The 15476-nt window shown below is 49.6% G+C and overlaps 1 protein-coding gene and 1 pseudogene across 7 annotated transcripts in view; one reads left to right on the top strand and one right to left on the bottom strand.

Annotated features, from left to right (window-relative positions):
• The window catches only part of LOC105483850 (zinc finger FYVE-type containing 28), a 147526-nt gene that overhangs the window by 50894 nt on the left and 81156 nt on the right, over window positions 1–15476 (bottom strand). For 6 of the 7 annotated variants that reach the window (XM_011744866.3, XM_011744867.3, XM_071093913.1 and 3 more), the window contains one exon: window positions 14417–14506. In XM_011744866.3, the coding sequence (XP_011743168.2) occupies window positions 14417–14506 (90 nt within the window). Of the gene's footprint in view, window positions 1–12064; window positions 12521–14416; window positions 14507–15476 lie in introns of those variants that run through there. The other variant, XM_071093914.1, reaches the window with a different exon arrangement.
• Window positions 2611–3245, top strand: LOC112427084 (transcription factor Spi-C pseudogene; annotated as a pseudogene).

Below are 15476 nucleotides of genomic sequence, written 5' to 3'. Positions count from 1 at the left end.
TCCCTGCTGGGCATAGGACTCAGCCCCGCAATGACCTGTGCACCCAACGTCTGCCCGTCTGGAAACCTCGCTCCTGCCTGCTCCGGGCAGCAGTGTGGCCGAGGAAGGTCTCAGCTGCCCCCCAGGGCAGTCAGCAGGAGTGGGGGAACAAGTCCTGCCCATAAGAGTTGCTGGCCCGGGTCCTCAGAAAAGAACTCGTTCATCAGGAGGCTCAGACCCAGAGGCTGCTGTGCCACCTCCTCCTGGGAGCCTGCGGGGACCCAAGGACCCCCGGGCTGTATCCCTGCATCCAGCCGTGTGTCGGCTTTCGCGTGCTGGACGAAGGGCCAAGCACTCCACGGTGGCCGAGCCCTGCTGCTCAGCGACTCTGCAGGTGCCCGAACTACAGAGAGGAGGCCTGTAGGACGGGAGATCAGGCTCAGGTGCTGAAGTAATGGGGTGTGGGGGCCAGAGGTGGGGAGAGGTGGGGAGCAGTCCCCAGGCAGCAGCCAGAGGCTCAGCATCTGTCTCTGCACCTGGCCTGGCACTTGCAGGAATCTGGCTGAAGGGGCTCAGAATGAGGCCTGGGAATGAGCCATTGCTAGAAATGGTGGTTCTGATGCAGCTGCTGCCCATGGCTACAGCCCGACAGGCCACCCAGGACTGTGTCCACGCTGCCACGAGCAGGGGTAAGGCAGTCACCCACCAGTGAGCCTGGAAAGCTGGATCCCGGGGTCTCGGTGTGGCCAGGGGTGTGGGGGCACCGTGAGAGGCCTGGCCCAGATCCAGCTAAGGTGAGCAGGCCAGAGGACACCCTGCACAGTGGAGAAAGCTGGGCCCTGCTGGAAGTGGGAGTGGCCAGTCTTCCCTTTTCTTTTTTCAAAGAAATTCATATAACAAACAATTGTTTTAAAGGATATGATTCTGAGGCATTTTCTGCATTCATGCTGCTGTGCACCCATCACCTCTCTAGTTTCAAAAGGTTTTTATCACCCCAGAAAATACCCTTTTAATAATCACCACTGACTTATTCACCTCAGCCATGGCAATCCCTCATCTGCTTTCTGTCTCTCTGAATTGGCCTATTCTGGGTGTTCCATGTAAACAGAATCACGTAATGCGTGACCTTTGTGACCGGTTTTCACCTTGCACCACGTTTTCAAGGCTCATGATGCTGTGGCACGTGGCGAATGTTCCCGCACATACATTTCTTCATTCATCCACGGGTGGACGTTTGGATTGTTTCTGTCTTTGGGCTATTATGAATAATGCTGCCATAAACATTCGTGTAGAAGTTTGTTCACGGACATATGTTTTCATCTCTCTTGGGTATATGCCTAGAAGGGTATGTGGTATGACCATATGGATCACATAATTCTATGTTTAACTTTTTAAGGAACCACCAACTGTTTTCCGTAGCAGCTGCGGCATTTTACACTCCCGCCAGCAATCCAAGGGTTTTGACTTCTCCACACTCTCACTACGTATTCTTTTCCAATTTTTTTGATTACAGCCATCCTGGTGGGTGTGAAGTGGCATCTCATCATGGTTTTGATTTACATTTCCTTAATAACGAATGATGTGGACCATCTTTTTCACGTGCCTGTTGGCCACGTGTATATCTTCTTTGGAGAAATGTCTATTCAAGTCTTTACTCATTTTTAAATTGGGTTGTTTGTCGATTTGTTGTTGAGTTGAAAGGGTTCTTTATATGTTCTAGACATTAAATCTTCAACAGATATATGATCTGCAAATATTCTTTAGGTTGTCTTTTCTTTTTTTTTTTTTTTTTTTTTTTTTTTGAGACGGAGTCTTGCTCTGTAGCCCGGGCTGGAGTGCAGTGGCCGGATCTCAGCTCACTGCAAGCTCCGCCTCCCGGGTTTATGCCATTCTCCTGCCTCAGCCTCCGGAGTAGCTGGGACTACAGGCGCCCGCCACCTCGCCCGGATAGTTTTTTGTATTTTTAGTAGAGACGGGGTTTCACCGTGTTAGCCAGGATGGTCTCGATCTCCTGACCTCGTGATCTGCCCGTCTCGGCCTCCCAAAGTGCTGGGATTACAGGCTTGAGCCACCGCGCCCGGCCTTCATTTTCTTTATAATGTCTTTTGATGCATCACAATTTTAAATTTTGATGAGGTCCAGTTTCTCTTTTTATCTTTTTGTGGTGGTGCTTTTGATGTCAAATCCATTGAAAAAATCTGAGAACAGGAAGACTTACCCTCTGTATCAAAGTTCTCTAGAGAAACAGAACAAGAGAGAAAGATTTATTTATTTTAAGGAATTATTTCATGCAATTGTGGGGGCTGGCAAGTCCAAATTCTGCTGGAGACCCAGAGAAGAGTTGACATGGCAGCTCCAATCCAAGGAGTCTGGAAGCCGGATTCCCTCTTACTTGGGGATCTCAGTCTGTTTCTCTCAGGGCCTTCCACTAACTGGATGAGGCCCACCCACATCACGGAGAGTCGTCAGCTGTACTCAGAGTCTACTGATTTAAATGCTAATCTCATCTTTAAAATACTCACAGCAGGGTAGTGCTGACATGCGTTTCAGAGGACAGGGAAGGTTGTATCCACATCGTACAGTGGATGCTACATTGGACACCAATGGGAAGAATCATCCATTCAAGGAAGCATGACTTGTGTTGAACAAGACAAGCTGGGTGAAGCATTTGAAGGTGCTTTTGAGGTACTGATGTAACATTCAACTGATCTTCAGTCCTCCCCAGGTGACAAAAATGACCTGGCTTTCATCAACCACTGTCCTCACGTCAGAGGAAATTCCATCTGCTAAGAAGTGTTGCCCACAGAGGAACCTGTGTATAACTGGAGAACCATAGTAGCAGGAAGAAGCTCTGACCATTTTAATACCTTCACGAATTCCCACGTAATGCCAAGATGGCATCTTGTATCCAGGGGTAGATAAAACCAAAGACATCTTTCCATTTATATTGAAAAATAAAGAAAAACTTTAGGGAAAACCTTCAGGGAAAAAGAAAAGTCAACCAGAACCCCGTGACTTACTCAGAAAATTGCCAGGGCCCTGAGGAATGATGGAAGAACTAGAGAAATCGCCAAAATCCAGAGGAAGCTGACCTACCAGTTTACCAAGGCCATCCTCCAAAGACTCTATCTTATTTCTCGGGGAAAGCAATCTTCTACTCACAGTGTGTTCAGCCTGATCAAGAATATCTCAGTTTAAATAACTAGAATGCAAATTATAACTATACACGTGCCAATTACCATGAGCTAAGTCACCCTGATTGCTAAATATACTCTCACGTTTCATGGTTTCCTGGCATCAGAAATCCCTACAAGCTTCAGGATTTTTCTCTTAAAGCAAATGCTGAAGATAAAAAAAAAAATTAACTTTATTATTGCTATCTTTTGTCAAATAGCATAGAATCTATACTAACTTGGTGGGAAATACTGCCAATGAACAAATTTATTGTTGGAAATGACCAAGCCCTATGTGAAAGTACTGACTAAATGGCCTTGCTCTTACTATTCTCTATTCAACCACTTTCTTCCCGATTAATACTGCCAGTACAGGAAACTAATAATGATTCAAACATTCTTCTGTCATATACTCAGGTGAAAACATCACTCTAACCTGTATCTGCTGGCTTTACAAAAAAATCATTTACAAAAAAATCGAATGCACATGATAAAAGCATTTGTGCAAAAATACATTCATGGCTTTAAAAACTTCAGTGAAAATGTATATTCAGTTCCCTTACTCACATTTTTTCCTTTCCCCCTTGTCTTTAAATCTTACTTTTTCATTTTTCTTTTAAGAGACAGAGTCTCATTCCATTGCCCAGACTGTAATTCAATGGCATGATCATAGCTTACTGCAAACTCGAACTTCTAGGCTCAAGTAATCCTCTCACCTTTGCCTCCCAAGTGGCTGGGACTACAGGCACACACCACCACACCTGGTTTTTTGCCGTTGGGATGAGGTTTCATTATATTGTCTAGGCTGGTCTCAAACTCCTGGCCTCAAGCTATTCTGCTGCCTCAGCATCCCAAAGTGTTAGGATTACAGGCATGAGCCACCAAACCCAGTCTCTTACCCATTTTTGTTGTTGTTGTTGTTGTTTTCTTGCTGTTTAATTTTTTGAGTTCTTTATATATGTTGGATATTAACCCATCAGATGTATGAATTGTAAATATTTTCTCCCAATCCGTAAGTTGTCTCTGCACCTTGTTGTTCCTTTTGCTATGCAGAAGCTTTTCAGTTTGATGTAATCCAATTTATCGATATTTATTTCTGTTGCCTGCACTTTGGGGCCAAATCCAAAAAGTCACTACCCAGACTAATGTTGTGTAGTCTTTCCCCTAAGTTTTCTTCTAGTAGTTTTAGAGTTTCTGGTCTTATATTTAGCTCTTTAATCCATTCTGAGTTGATTTTTTTATATGGTGTAAGATAAGGGTCTAGCTTCATTCTTTGACATGTGAAAATTTCAGATTTCCCAGCACCATTTATTGAAGAAGCTGTCCTTGTCTTCTTGGCACCTTTGTTGAAAATTAGTTGGGTTCCCTTCTGGGCTCTTTATTCTGTTCCACTGGTATGTGTCCTGTTGTCTTCTTTTTGCCAATTCCAAGCTGTTTTAAAATTACTATAGCTTTGCAGTAAAGTTTAAAATCAGGTAGTGTGGTATATCCAGCTTTGTCCTTTCTGCTCATGATTGCCTTGGCTATTCGTGGGTTTTTATGGTTCTATATGAATTTCAGGATTTTTTCTCTTTTCATAAATAAAATGATGTTGGGCTTTTGAAAGGGATTACATTAAACATGTAGATTTATTTGGGTAGTATGGACATTTTAACAATATTAATTTTTCCAATCCATGAAGATGGAATATCTTTCATTTGTCTTCTTGAATTGATTTCATTGGTGTTTTATAGTTTTCAGTGCACAGCTTTTTCAGCTCCGTGATAAAAATTATTCCTTAGTATTTTTTGGTAGCTATTGTAAATGAGATTATTCTCTTGATTTCTTCTTTCAGATAGTGTATTGTTAGTGTATAAAAATGCTACTAATTTTTGTGTGTTGATTTTGTGTCCTGGAACTTTACTATATTCATTATTAGTCCTAACAGCTTTTTTGTGGAGTCTGTAGGGTTTTCCACATATAAGATAAGGTTGCCGGCCGGGTGCGGTGGCTCACACCTATAATCCCAGCACTTTGGGAGTCCGAGGCAGGTGGATCACCAGATCAGGAGTTCAAGACCAGCCTGGCCAATATGGTGAAACCCTGTCTCTACTAAAAATACAAAAATTTAGCCAGGCATGGTGGCGGGCACCTGTAGTCCCAGCTACTCGGGAGGCTGAGGCAGGAGAATGGTGTGAACCTGGGAGGCGGAGCTTGCAGTGAGCTGAGATCGTGCCACTGCACTCCAGCCTGGGCAACAGAGTGACACTCCGTCTCAAAAAACAAAAAAATTAGCTGGGCATGGTGGCACATGCGTGTAGTCCCAGCTGTTCAGGAGGCTGAGGCAGGAGAATTGCTTGAACCTGGTAGGTGGAGGCTGCAGTGAGCTGAGATTGTGCCACTGCACTCCAGCCTGGGTGACAGAGCAAGACTCTGTCTCAAAATATATTATAATAACAATAATAATAACAAATAAAATATATATATTTAAAGTTGCCAGCAAACAGTAACAATTTCACTTCTTTTCCTATTTGGATGCCTTTTCTTTCTTTCTCTTGCCTAATTGCTTTGGCAAGGACTTCCAATACTATATTTAATAGAAGTGGCAAGAGTAGGCATCTTTGCCTTGTTCCATATCTTAGAGGAAAGGCTTTCAATTTTTCTCCATTGAGTATGATGTTAGCTGTGGGCTTCTCATTAAATATGGCCTTTATTGTGTTAAGGCACATTCTTTCTTTTTTTTTTTTTTTTTTTTTTTGCATTTTCACTCAATGGTACTCTTGAAGGGATACATTCCTTCTACATCTAATTTGCTGATTTTTTTCATCATAAAAGGAAGTTGAATTTTATCAAATGCTTTTTCTATATCTAATGAGATGATCATATGGGTTTTTTTCATTCTATTAATGTGATGTATCACAATTATCAATTTGTGTATTTTGAACCATCCTTGCATTTCAGTGATTAAAAACATTTCTCAAAAGAAGACAAATGACCAACATCACTAGTCACTAGAGAAAAGCAAACTAAAGCCACAATGAGATATCATTTCTCATTTGTCTGAATATCTTTTATCAAGAAGATGAAAGATCAGTGTTACCAAGGATGTGGAGAAAAGGGAACCCTTGCACACCATTGGTAGGAACGTAAATTGGTACAGCCATTATGGAAAACAGTACAGAGATTCCTCAAAAAACTACAAATATAATTACCATATGATCCAGCAATCCCACTTCTGGGTATTTACCCCAAACATCTGAAATGAGTTTGTTGAAGGGATGTCTGTAGTCTCATGTTTATTGTAGCATTATTCACAGTAGCTAAGATATGAAATCAATCTAAGCGTTTAACAGATGAATAAAGAAATTGTGGTATATATATATATATACAATAGAATACTATTCAGCCTTAAAAACAAAAGAGATTCTGATATTTGTGAAGAATTGGATGGAATTTTAGAACATTATGCTAAGTGAAATAACTAAGACCCAGAAAGACAAATACCATATGTTCTCACTTACATGTGGAATCTCAAACAATTAAACTTACAGAATCAGAGAGCAGAACAGTGGTTATAGAGGCTGGGGGTGTGGGGAATGGCCAAAGAGTATAAAATCTCAGACTAGAAGAATGTTTCTTTTTTTGAGTTATTTACACATCATAGTGAATACAGTCAAAAACAGAGTGTTGGACATTTCCAAATTTTAAGAGAGTAAATTTAAAATGTTCTCATTCAAAAAATGTTAAATATTTGAGGTGATGGATATGTTAACCAGCTTGATTTAATTATTCCACACTGCATTCATAGATTATAATACAACTTTGCACTCTATAAATCTGCACAATTATAAATTGCCAGTTTATCATTATAAAAAGAAAAAAAATGCCTTCACAGCAAAATTCAGACTGGTATTTTACCAAATATCTGGGTAATGTGGCCTAGCCAAGATGACACATGAAGTTAACCATCGCAGGGTACAACTTTGTTCTTTTGCATGTGGTTATCCAGATGCCCCAGGAACATTCTTTGAAGAGACTGTTCTTTCCTTATATTATGATCTTGGCCCCCTTGTCAATAATCAGTTCACCATAGATGTTTGGATTTATTTATGGCCTCTCAATTTTATTCCATTGGTCTATACATCTATCTTTATGCCAGTACCATAAGGTTTTGACTTGTAGTAAGTTTTGAAATCAGGATGTATGAATCTTCCAACTTTGTTTTTGTTTTTCAATATTGTTTTGGCTACTTAGGGCCCATTGCAGTTCCATATGAATTTTAGAACACCTTTTCCATTTCTGCAAAACCAAAAGGCCAGTGGAGTTTTGACAGCAATTGCATTGCATCTGTAGATCACTTTATGGAGTATTGGTCTTCCCATCCATGAACATGGAATGTCTTTCTGTTTAATTATGTCTTTAATTTTTTCAGCAATGTTTTTTAGTTTTCAGCATCCATGTCTTTCACCTTCTTGATTAAATTTATTCCTAGGCATTTTACTCTTTTGAATGTTATTGCAAATTCCTTATTTAAAATAACACCTAATTATATACAATGGAATATTATTCAGCCTTAAAAAGGAAGGAAATTCTGACACATGCTACGCATGGAGGAAGCTTGAAAATATTATGTGAAGTGACATAAGACAGTCACAAGAGGGTAAATCCTATATATTAGCTTGGTGCAAAAGTAATTGCAATTTTTGCCATTAAAACCCTAAGAAAGGGTCAAAATGGCGAATTTTGTTATGTATATTTTACCACAATAAAGAAGAATGTTTATTGCCTTAATTTCTGTTTACAAAAGTGTTATCTATCATTTTAAGGAACGCTGTAAAATAGAGACATACTATTTAATAACAATTTTTGTACTTAATACACCGGGGATGTTTTTGCATAGCATTAGGAGATTTTCTCCGTCATTATTTAAATGGCTAGAGTATTGTTTTTAACCAATCCCTCAATTCTGGATATCCATCCCTTCTCAAATTTTTATGATTACAAGTAATACTTCAGGGATAATCTTTGTGGATATATATTTGTGCCCCATCAGATCAATGCAACGAAATTCTGTAAAAGTCTACTGTGCTAGGACATGCCAGGCACTCAGGGTGCATCAGTGAATAAGAGTTATGGTCTAGTGGGGGAGACACAAAAATAACAGAAATCCCATTTATACGAATAACCCAAAGAGGTAAATCTATAGAAACAGAAAACAGGTTTGTGGCTCCCCAGGGTTACGGGGCAGGATGAAGGAGATCGGGGGTGGAGGTGGCCGCTCAGGAGTAAGACACATCTTTGTGAGTATGAAAATGTCACGAAATTTGTGGTGACGGCTGCACAACTCTGAATGTACCAAAAATGACTGTGCACTTTAGATGGGTGAGTCATAGGGTAATGAATTTTCTCTCAATAACATGGAAAAATAAATAACAGAGTAAGTCACGCAACATGCTGGTGGGAGATGGGCTTGGATGAGCGGTGCAGTGGTGGGGACATCGCAGAGGGAGGGACAGCAGGGAGGAGGGGACAGCACAGAGGAGGGGACAGCACAGAGGAGGGGACAGCATAGAGCAGGAGACAGCATGGAGGAGGGAACAGTGCAGAGGAGCACGGGGGAGAGGACAGTGCAGAGGAAGGGACAGCATGGAGGAGGGGATGTCATAGAGGAGGAGACAGCATGGAGAATGGGACAGCATGGAGGAGGGGACAGCATGGAGGAGGGGACAGCATGGAGAATGGGACATCACAGAGGATGGGACAGCATAGAGGAGGGAACAGCATGGAGGAGGGAACAGCATGGAGGAGGGGACAGCATGGAGAATGGGACATCACAGAGGATGGGACAGCATAGAGGAGGGAACAGCATGGAGGAGGGAACAGCATGGAGGAGGGAACAGCATAGAGGAGGGAACAGCATAGAGGAGGGAACAGCATGGAGGAGGGAACAGCATGGAGGAGGGAACAGCATAGAGGAGGGAACAGCATGGAGGAGGGGACAGCATGGAGGAGGGAACAGCATGGAGGAGGGAACAGCATGGAGGAGGGAACAGCATGGAGGAGGGGACAGCATAGAGGAGGGAACAGCATGGAGGAGGGAACAGCATGGAGGAGGGAACAGCATGGAGGAGGGGACAGCATGGAGGAGGGAACAGCATGGAGGAGGGGACAGCATGGAGGAGGGGACAGCGTGGAGGAGGGAACAGCATGGAGGAAGGGACAGCATAGAGGAGGGGACGGTGCAGTGAAGGGGACAGCATGGTGGAGAGGATGGAATGGCCAAGAGAACACTGGAGCAGAGGGGACAGCATGGAGGAGGAAACATCATGGAAAAGGGGACAGTGCAGTGGAGGGGACAGTGAGGCAGTAGGGATAGGACAGCCAAAGGGACTCTGGAGCGAAGGGGACAGCGTGGTGGAGATCAGGGCAGCGGGTGCACGGGGACTGGGGAGAGGCTGGGTGTGGGTGCAGGTGGATCACAGTGGGAGCGGGGACTGGGGAGAGGCTGGGTGTGGGTGCAGGTGGATCACAGTGGGACCGGGGACTGGGGAGAGGCTGGGTGTGGGCGCAGGTGGATCACAGTGGGAGCTCCGGCAAGGGTCTGAGCAGGGCCGAGATGACACCTTGTCTTGACACAGGTGGATGGACGAGGGCCCCTGAAGAGGATCTGGCAACCATCCCGCAGGCCACGGGGGCGGTGGCTCCTGGACATGTTCTGGGATGGGCTGGAAGGAGGGGCCTGGGGAGGAAGGGAGGGGTAGAGGAGAGGGGCCTGGGTTCTGCACAGTTCCGGTCTGGGAAGCACCCGAAGCAGAGCTGTGAGTGTAGACCAGCGGGCGGGCGAAGTCGCAGCGACGGGAGCAGCCAGCTCTGTGCTGATGGGGATTGAGAAGTGACCACTGGGTCTAGAGGTTTTATTTCATTTCTTCCTTTAAAGGAACTGTTTTAAGGCTGGGGCTGGGCACGGCAGCTTACACCTGTAATCCTAGCACTTTAGGAGGCCAAGGCAGTCAGATTGCTAGAGCCCAGGAACTTGAGATGAGCCTGGACAACACAGCAAGACCCTGTCTCTATTTTTTAATTTAAAAAAATAAATAGTTAAAAAAAAAAAAAAAAGAAACTGTTTCAAGATAAATCCCCAAAAGTAAAACCAGTTTGTCGAAGAGTCTGAGCCTCGTGGAGACACTCTCCCCAGGATGCTTGTCTCCACCGGCAGAAGGGACTGACTAGATGCAGGTTTTAGGGAGGGGACAGGCCGAGGGGTTCAGGGCAAGTGGGGCTCCTCTCCTGCGGCTCAGAGCAAGTCCCCACAGGGATGACCTCCAGTTTTTGTCCTCACTGCCTGGTAAGGCCAGACTCTTCCAGGCTGCACCCTAAACAGGGGGCAGGGTCCCACCCAGCCCTCCCCTCCACCTCCCTGTGCCAACCTGAAGGCCTCAGTTTACCACTGCCTCTGCCCCAGGCAGGCCTCCTCTGCCGGCCACAGAGCTAGAGTTTCTGCTTTCTTGTGTCACAGGTGAGCAGCAGGCTCTGACCCTTGGCTGGGCTTGGTTGTGCCACCTCCAGCTGTTGACCCCCAGCAGAGCCTTTGTCACTGGAAGCCCCTCAGAAGGGGGCCGGAGCCTGGCCCGCAGCTCGTGCTTGGTCAATGTGGCATCACAGTTCTGTGACACTGTGTACTGGAGAAGGGACTGGGGCTCCTGGGCAGTAGCAGAGTCATGGGCAGAGCCACAGAGGAGTTCCACCCCCAGCTCCTGCCCCGCTCAGCGCCCCCGCCTCCCCTCTGCTCTCAGTGTTCCCTGGGGGTCACCTGGGGGTCCCAGGATGCCCACTTCACAGAGGCAGGATCCTGCGAGGGTGCGGGCCCAGGAATGCAGGCTACAGGGGTCTTCATGGCTGCAGAAGTTCCTGTGGCCCCTGGTCCTTGCTCAAGCCCTGGCCACGCCCCTGAGCACACACCACCTGCACCAACGTGCCCCCCTCCCGCCACCTGCACAGCTCCCACCTCTGGGCCAGCTGCCCTGGTGAGCCTCTCCCTCACGCCTCCAGCTCCTGTCCACCCCATCGGGTCCCTGCACTGAGTTCCCCTTCCAGCATCCAGAACATTCCACAGCCCTGTGGTCAGCCCACCTGTCCATCTCCCTGCTACAAGCATAGGGTGAGGTATGCAGCAGGCACTCAATACTTGCTCGCTGCGTGAACACAAGAAGGAGCAGGTTCTCGGCCCCACCCCGGGCAGCTGTGGCTTCTGCCTGTGAGGCTCAAAGCGGTTGCTGTGGACGACGAGGAAGAAGACCGGGAGCCACTGGTGGTGCAGGACTGCAGGGCCCCGGTGAGCATCCCCAAGGGGTGGCCTTAGGAACAGCTGCCTGCTCGGCACTCTCCCGCTCAGCACTCACTTGCCCTGCTGGAGGCTCGCCACACAGAGGGGTTGTAGTGGCAGCCTGGTGCACCCCACGGTTCCTCGTATCCGCAGCCTGGCTCTGCGGCTAGATGCCTGCCTCTGGGGGGCTCGCAGCTGGCCACCCCCCTGGACAGGCCTGCTCCCTGGACTCCGGCTTTGGGCTCCTGTGCCTGCTCATCCTTCCTCCCTCCTTCACCTCCTGGGGGTCCCTCACCCCCTTTCCAGGCTCTCCCTCTGTCCTGAGCTGGAGAGGACCCCACACCAGTGCCTCCAGGATGGGACCCACGGGACAAAGCCTCTGCCAACAGGAGCCCCAGCTTCCCTCCCCCACCTCCCTCCCTCAGCCTCCCGACGAGCACTTGCTGCCCTTCCCTGACCCCCCACACTCCCGCACCTCCCTCCCCCAGCTGCCCCCACAACTCCCGCACCTCCCTCCCCCAGCTGCCCCCACAACTCCCCCAACCTCCCTCCCCTGGCCTCCCCTCCCCAGTCCCCCACCACCCCCCCCACCTCCCCTTGCTTCCCAGGATGAGAGCTCAGGACAGAAGGAGGAGCAGAGGTTTGGCCACCGGCAGGTGGACTGAGGTTGGCAAACAGGACACAGATGATACTGGTGGGAAGCGGCTGCTGTTCTGTGGTCGCCTGTACTCGGCAAACGTGGGCAGCAGACTCAGTGTGAAAGTCCAGAAACACGGTGTGCCTGGGGTGCAGCCTGTGGGGAGGGTCACCTGGGGTCATCCGCACACACCACGCCCGACCTTTAAGAGGACGTCCAGCCAGGGCCTCAGCAGTGCGTTGACACGGGCGTGAGTGGGCGTGAGTGGGCGGTGGCTTGGCGCCACACCTCAAAGCACGCACAGAGAACTTTCTACAAGGACAGCAGAGCTGTGCCCTTGGGACGAGGAGACACCTGTACCCGAGGGAAAGGCTCACGGCGCCCTGCGCCCTGGCGGAGACGAGGCCGGCTCACCAGATCTTTGCTGTTCTGTTTTTTAAACAAAGAGAAGGATAAGGACCAAAACTGCCTGTCATTTTCTTCAAAGTGAGTTTGGCCACAGAGAGACACTTGTCTAGTAAAGAAAAACAATGTCACCAAATCCCGTGGCCCATGGGAAGGGGTGCTCTGTAGTAGCGTCCGGGTAGCCTCTCCCCACCAGGACACTTCCCTTCAAGCCACCTTGGAGGCCACTGGGGACACCCCGCCCTCCCGCCTCAAGGTCTTCAGGTGAAGGGAAGTCCCCCGACTCTAACGGGAGGAGGATATCCGAGCCCGCCTCCGAGCCTCCCTCTGGCGCAATGTGAGGCTCGCTCTCTCTGGTTTGCTAACTTTGAAAGGCGCAACCTCTGTGAGAACAGGTGAACAGTGCAGGAAACAGGCCAGGCCCTGAGCTACTGGAGGGGACTCTGGGGAGCCAGGGCCCGGCAGATAGAGACCACGCTGGAGCCCTCCCTGAGGAGGTGGCGCCCAGGACCTGGGTGAGTGGGCGGCCTGGCCCGGGGGAGTCCGGACTGGCCCCGGCAGCAGCCCCCATTGCTCCCCGCTCCAACAAGGGGGGATCGGCACATCCCGGGGTTAAGCACCTCTGTCCCCTACAGGCCCGGCCGCCAGCCCCAGCCCACTGCACTGCCACCGCCCCACATGCTCCCACCTCTGCACCCCCGTTTCCCACAGGAGGGGTATCCATGTTCAACCCCAGCACGTTGCCACGTGTGCCTGTGCCCCGGGGTTCCCTGGGGGTCCTCAGCACGGCCTGAGCCTGGGCCAGTCCTGGCCTCTGTGCCCACTGCACACTCCCTGACCACTTCACTGACATCCACATCTCCACAGGGCATCTCTCTCAAGGGATCCCCATCCCCTACTCTGCGCAGTCCCACACCTGCAGGCCGCTGCCCACTGGACCCTCCCCCTCATCCCCTACTCTGCCCAGTCCCACACCTGCAGGCCGCTGCCCACTGGACCCTCCCCCTCATCCCCTACTCTGCGCAGTCCCACACCTGCAGGCCGCTGCCCACTGGACCCTCCCCTCCCCCCCAGCTGCAAGCTCCATTAAGCTCTCTGTGGCCCACTCACTGTTCCGCCCCCGTGACCACCCGCCTGGCAGGGGCATAGGGAATCCCCGTCTAGAGTCAGGGTGTGTCTGAGCAGCGTGGGCCAAGCCCCAGAACCCCTGGGTTCTGACCTTGGCCCCAAGCAGCTCAGAGACGCTGAGCGGGTGACCCCATGCCTCCTGCCTCGGTAGATTTCAGGCCTGAGCTTCCATGTGCTGTTTTCACGTCCTTGAGCCCCACAGGGCCCTACAGGCTGCCTTAAGTTCCCTGCTGTCCCAGATGGGCCCCGCTGGCAGGAAAGGCTCCACACAGGTATTCCCGCAGCCAGACCGACTGCCCCCACCTGCCCTTCAACCCAGTGAGCTTCACCTCCCTGCCAGCCCCCAAATCATTCAAACAAGCCAATCACATCCTCCTGAGGGACCAGGGGGCACCTCGTCCTCTTGTTACCACCAAGTCTGCCTCCCACAGCTCCTGCGAGGCCACTCTGTTCCGAGCATGGCCCTGTGTGACCCTCATGGTCTCCTGTGACTAATGAGCTCACATGTCGATCTCACCTGTCCAGTGCCAGGTGCCAGGTGTTACGCCACCTCGCCCTATCTAGGGTGACAGAGCCTCCCTCACCAGCAAGGTGAACAGAAGGCACTCAGGACACGTGGTCCCTGGTCTGCTGAGGGCCGAAAGCAGGCCTGCCTGGTGACTGACCTGGGGCGGCCGAGCGGCCACTGTGCGGTAGAGGCGCCACGGAACAGCACCCACACGGGACCCGGCACCGTCAGCCCTGCCCGTCCTGCAGGTTTCTGCAGAGGGCCTGGGCACAGGAGGCACTCACCACACGATGGCCAGCCTGGGGATGCTGAACATGAGGGCAGGCTCGTAGTCATCAATCATGTCCTGGGTCAGGTACCCGAAGTCAAGGGCCCTGTCCGGAGAGAGGGACAGTGAGCAGCGTGAGGGCTGGTCCACCGCAGCCACAGGTCAGACCCCAGCAGGGATGGGCAGTGCGCTCAGTCTGCACCTGCGGTCACGCGTGGTGGCCACATCAAGAGGTGACACATGCCACCCCCGGTCCTCGTATGTGCAAGGGGCTGGGGCTGCAGGAAAAGGCCACGCACTTCCCTGAATGCCCTGGCAGGTGGCTCCAGCTTGACCTTTCCATCTGCCAGTCCCCACCTCTGCCCCAGGAGGCAGGGGCAGGGAGGATGTGTGAGGACAGCTATGATGCCCAGCAAAGAAGGTAAGGCAACCCAGAGGACAGCTCTGCTCGGCCAGGAAACCGAAACAACTCCAGTGTCAAGAATGAACACAGAACAAAAACACTGCCCCAAACAATTCAACACTTCCCTGAGAAACCAGCTTTATTTCCCCCCACCCAGGGCCTGCAGAGGGCTTTTCTTGCACCTCGTGAGCAGGCCTGCTGGCATCGCAACTTTTCAAGATAAAAGGGATTTCCTGTCATCTTATTTTCTGATAATTTGAAATATCCCTCAAAGCATAAATAGGCCGGGCGCGGTGGCTCAAGCCTGTAATCCCAGCACTTTGGGAGGCCGAGACGGGCGGATCACGAGGTCGGGAGATCGAGACCATCCTGGTTAACACGGTGAAACCCCGTCTCTACTAAAAAATACAAAAAAAAAAACTAGCCGGGCGAGGTGGCGGGCGCCTGTAGTCCCAGCTACTCGGGAGGCTGAGGCAGGAGAATGGCGTGAACCCGGGAGGCGGAGCTTGCAGTGAGCTGAGATCCGGCCACTGCACTCCAGCCTGGGTGACAGAGCGAGACTCCGTCTCAAAAAAAAAAAAAAAAAGCATAAATAGTAAAAATTTGCTTTTTAAAAATAACAAACATACAATGTGGTATTAGTCCATTTCAAATCTTCCAAACACCATAGTAC

This window comes from Macaca nemestrina, chromosome 3 (genome assembly GCF_043159975.1).
Source record: "Macaca nemestrina isolate mMacNem1 chromosome 3, mMacNem.hap1, whole genome shotgun sequence".
Lineage (NCBI taxonomy): Eukaryota > Metazoa > Chordata > Mammalia > Primates > Cercopithecidae > Macaca > Macaca nemestrina.
The sequence above is the reverse complement of the archived record's forward strand: the minus strand, read 5'-3'. Positions and strand labels throughout refer to the sequence as shown.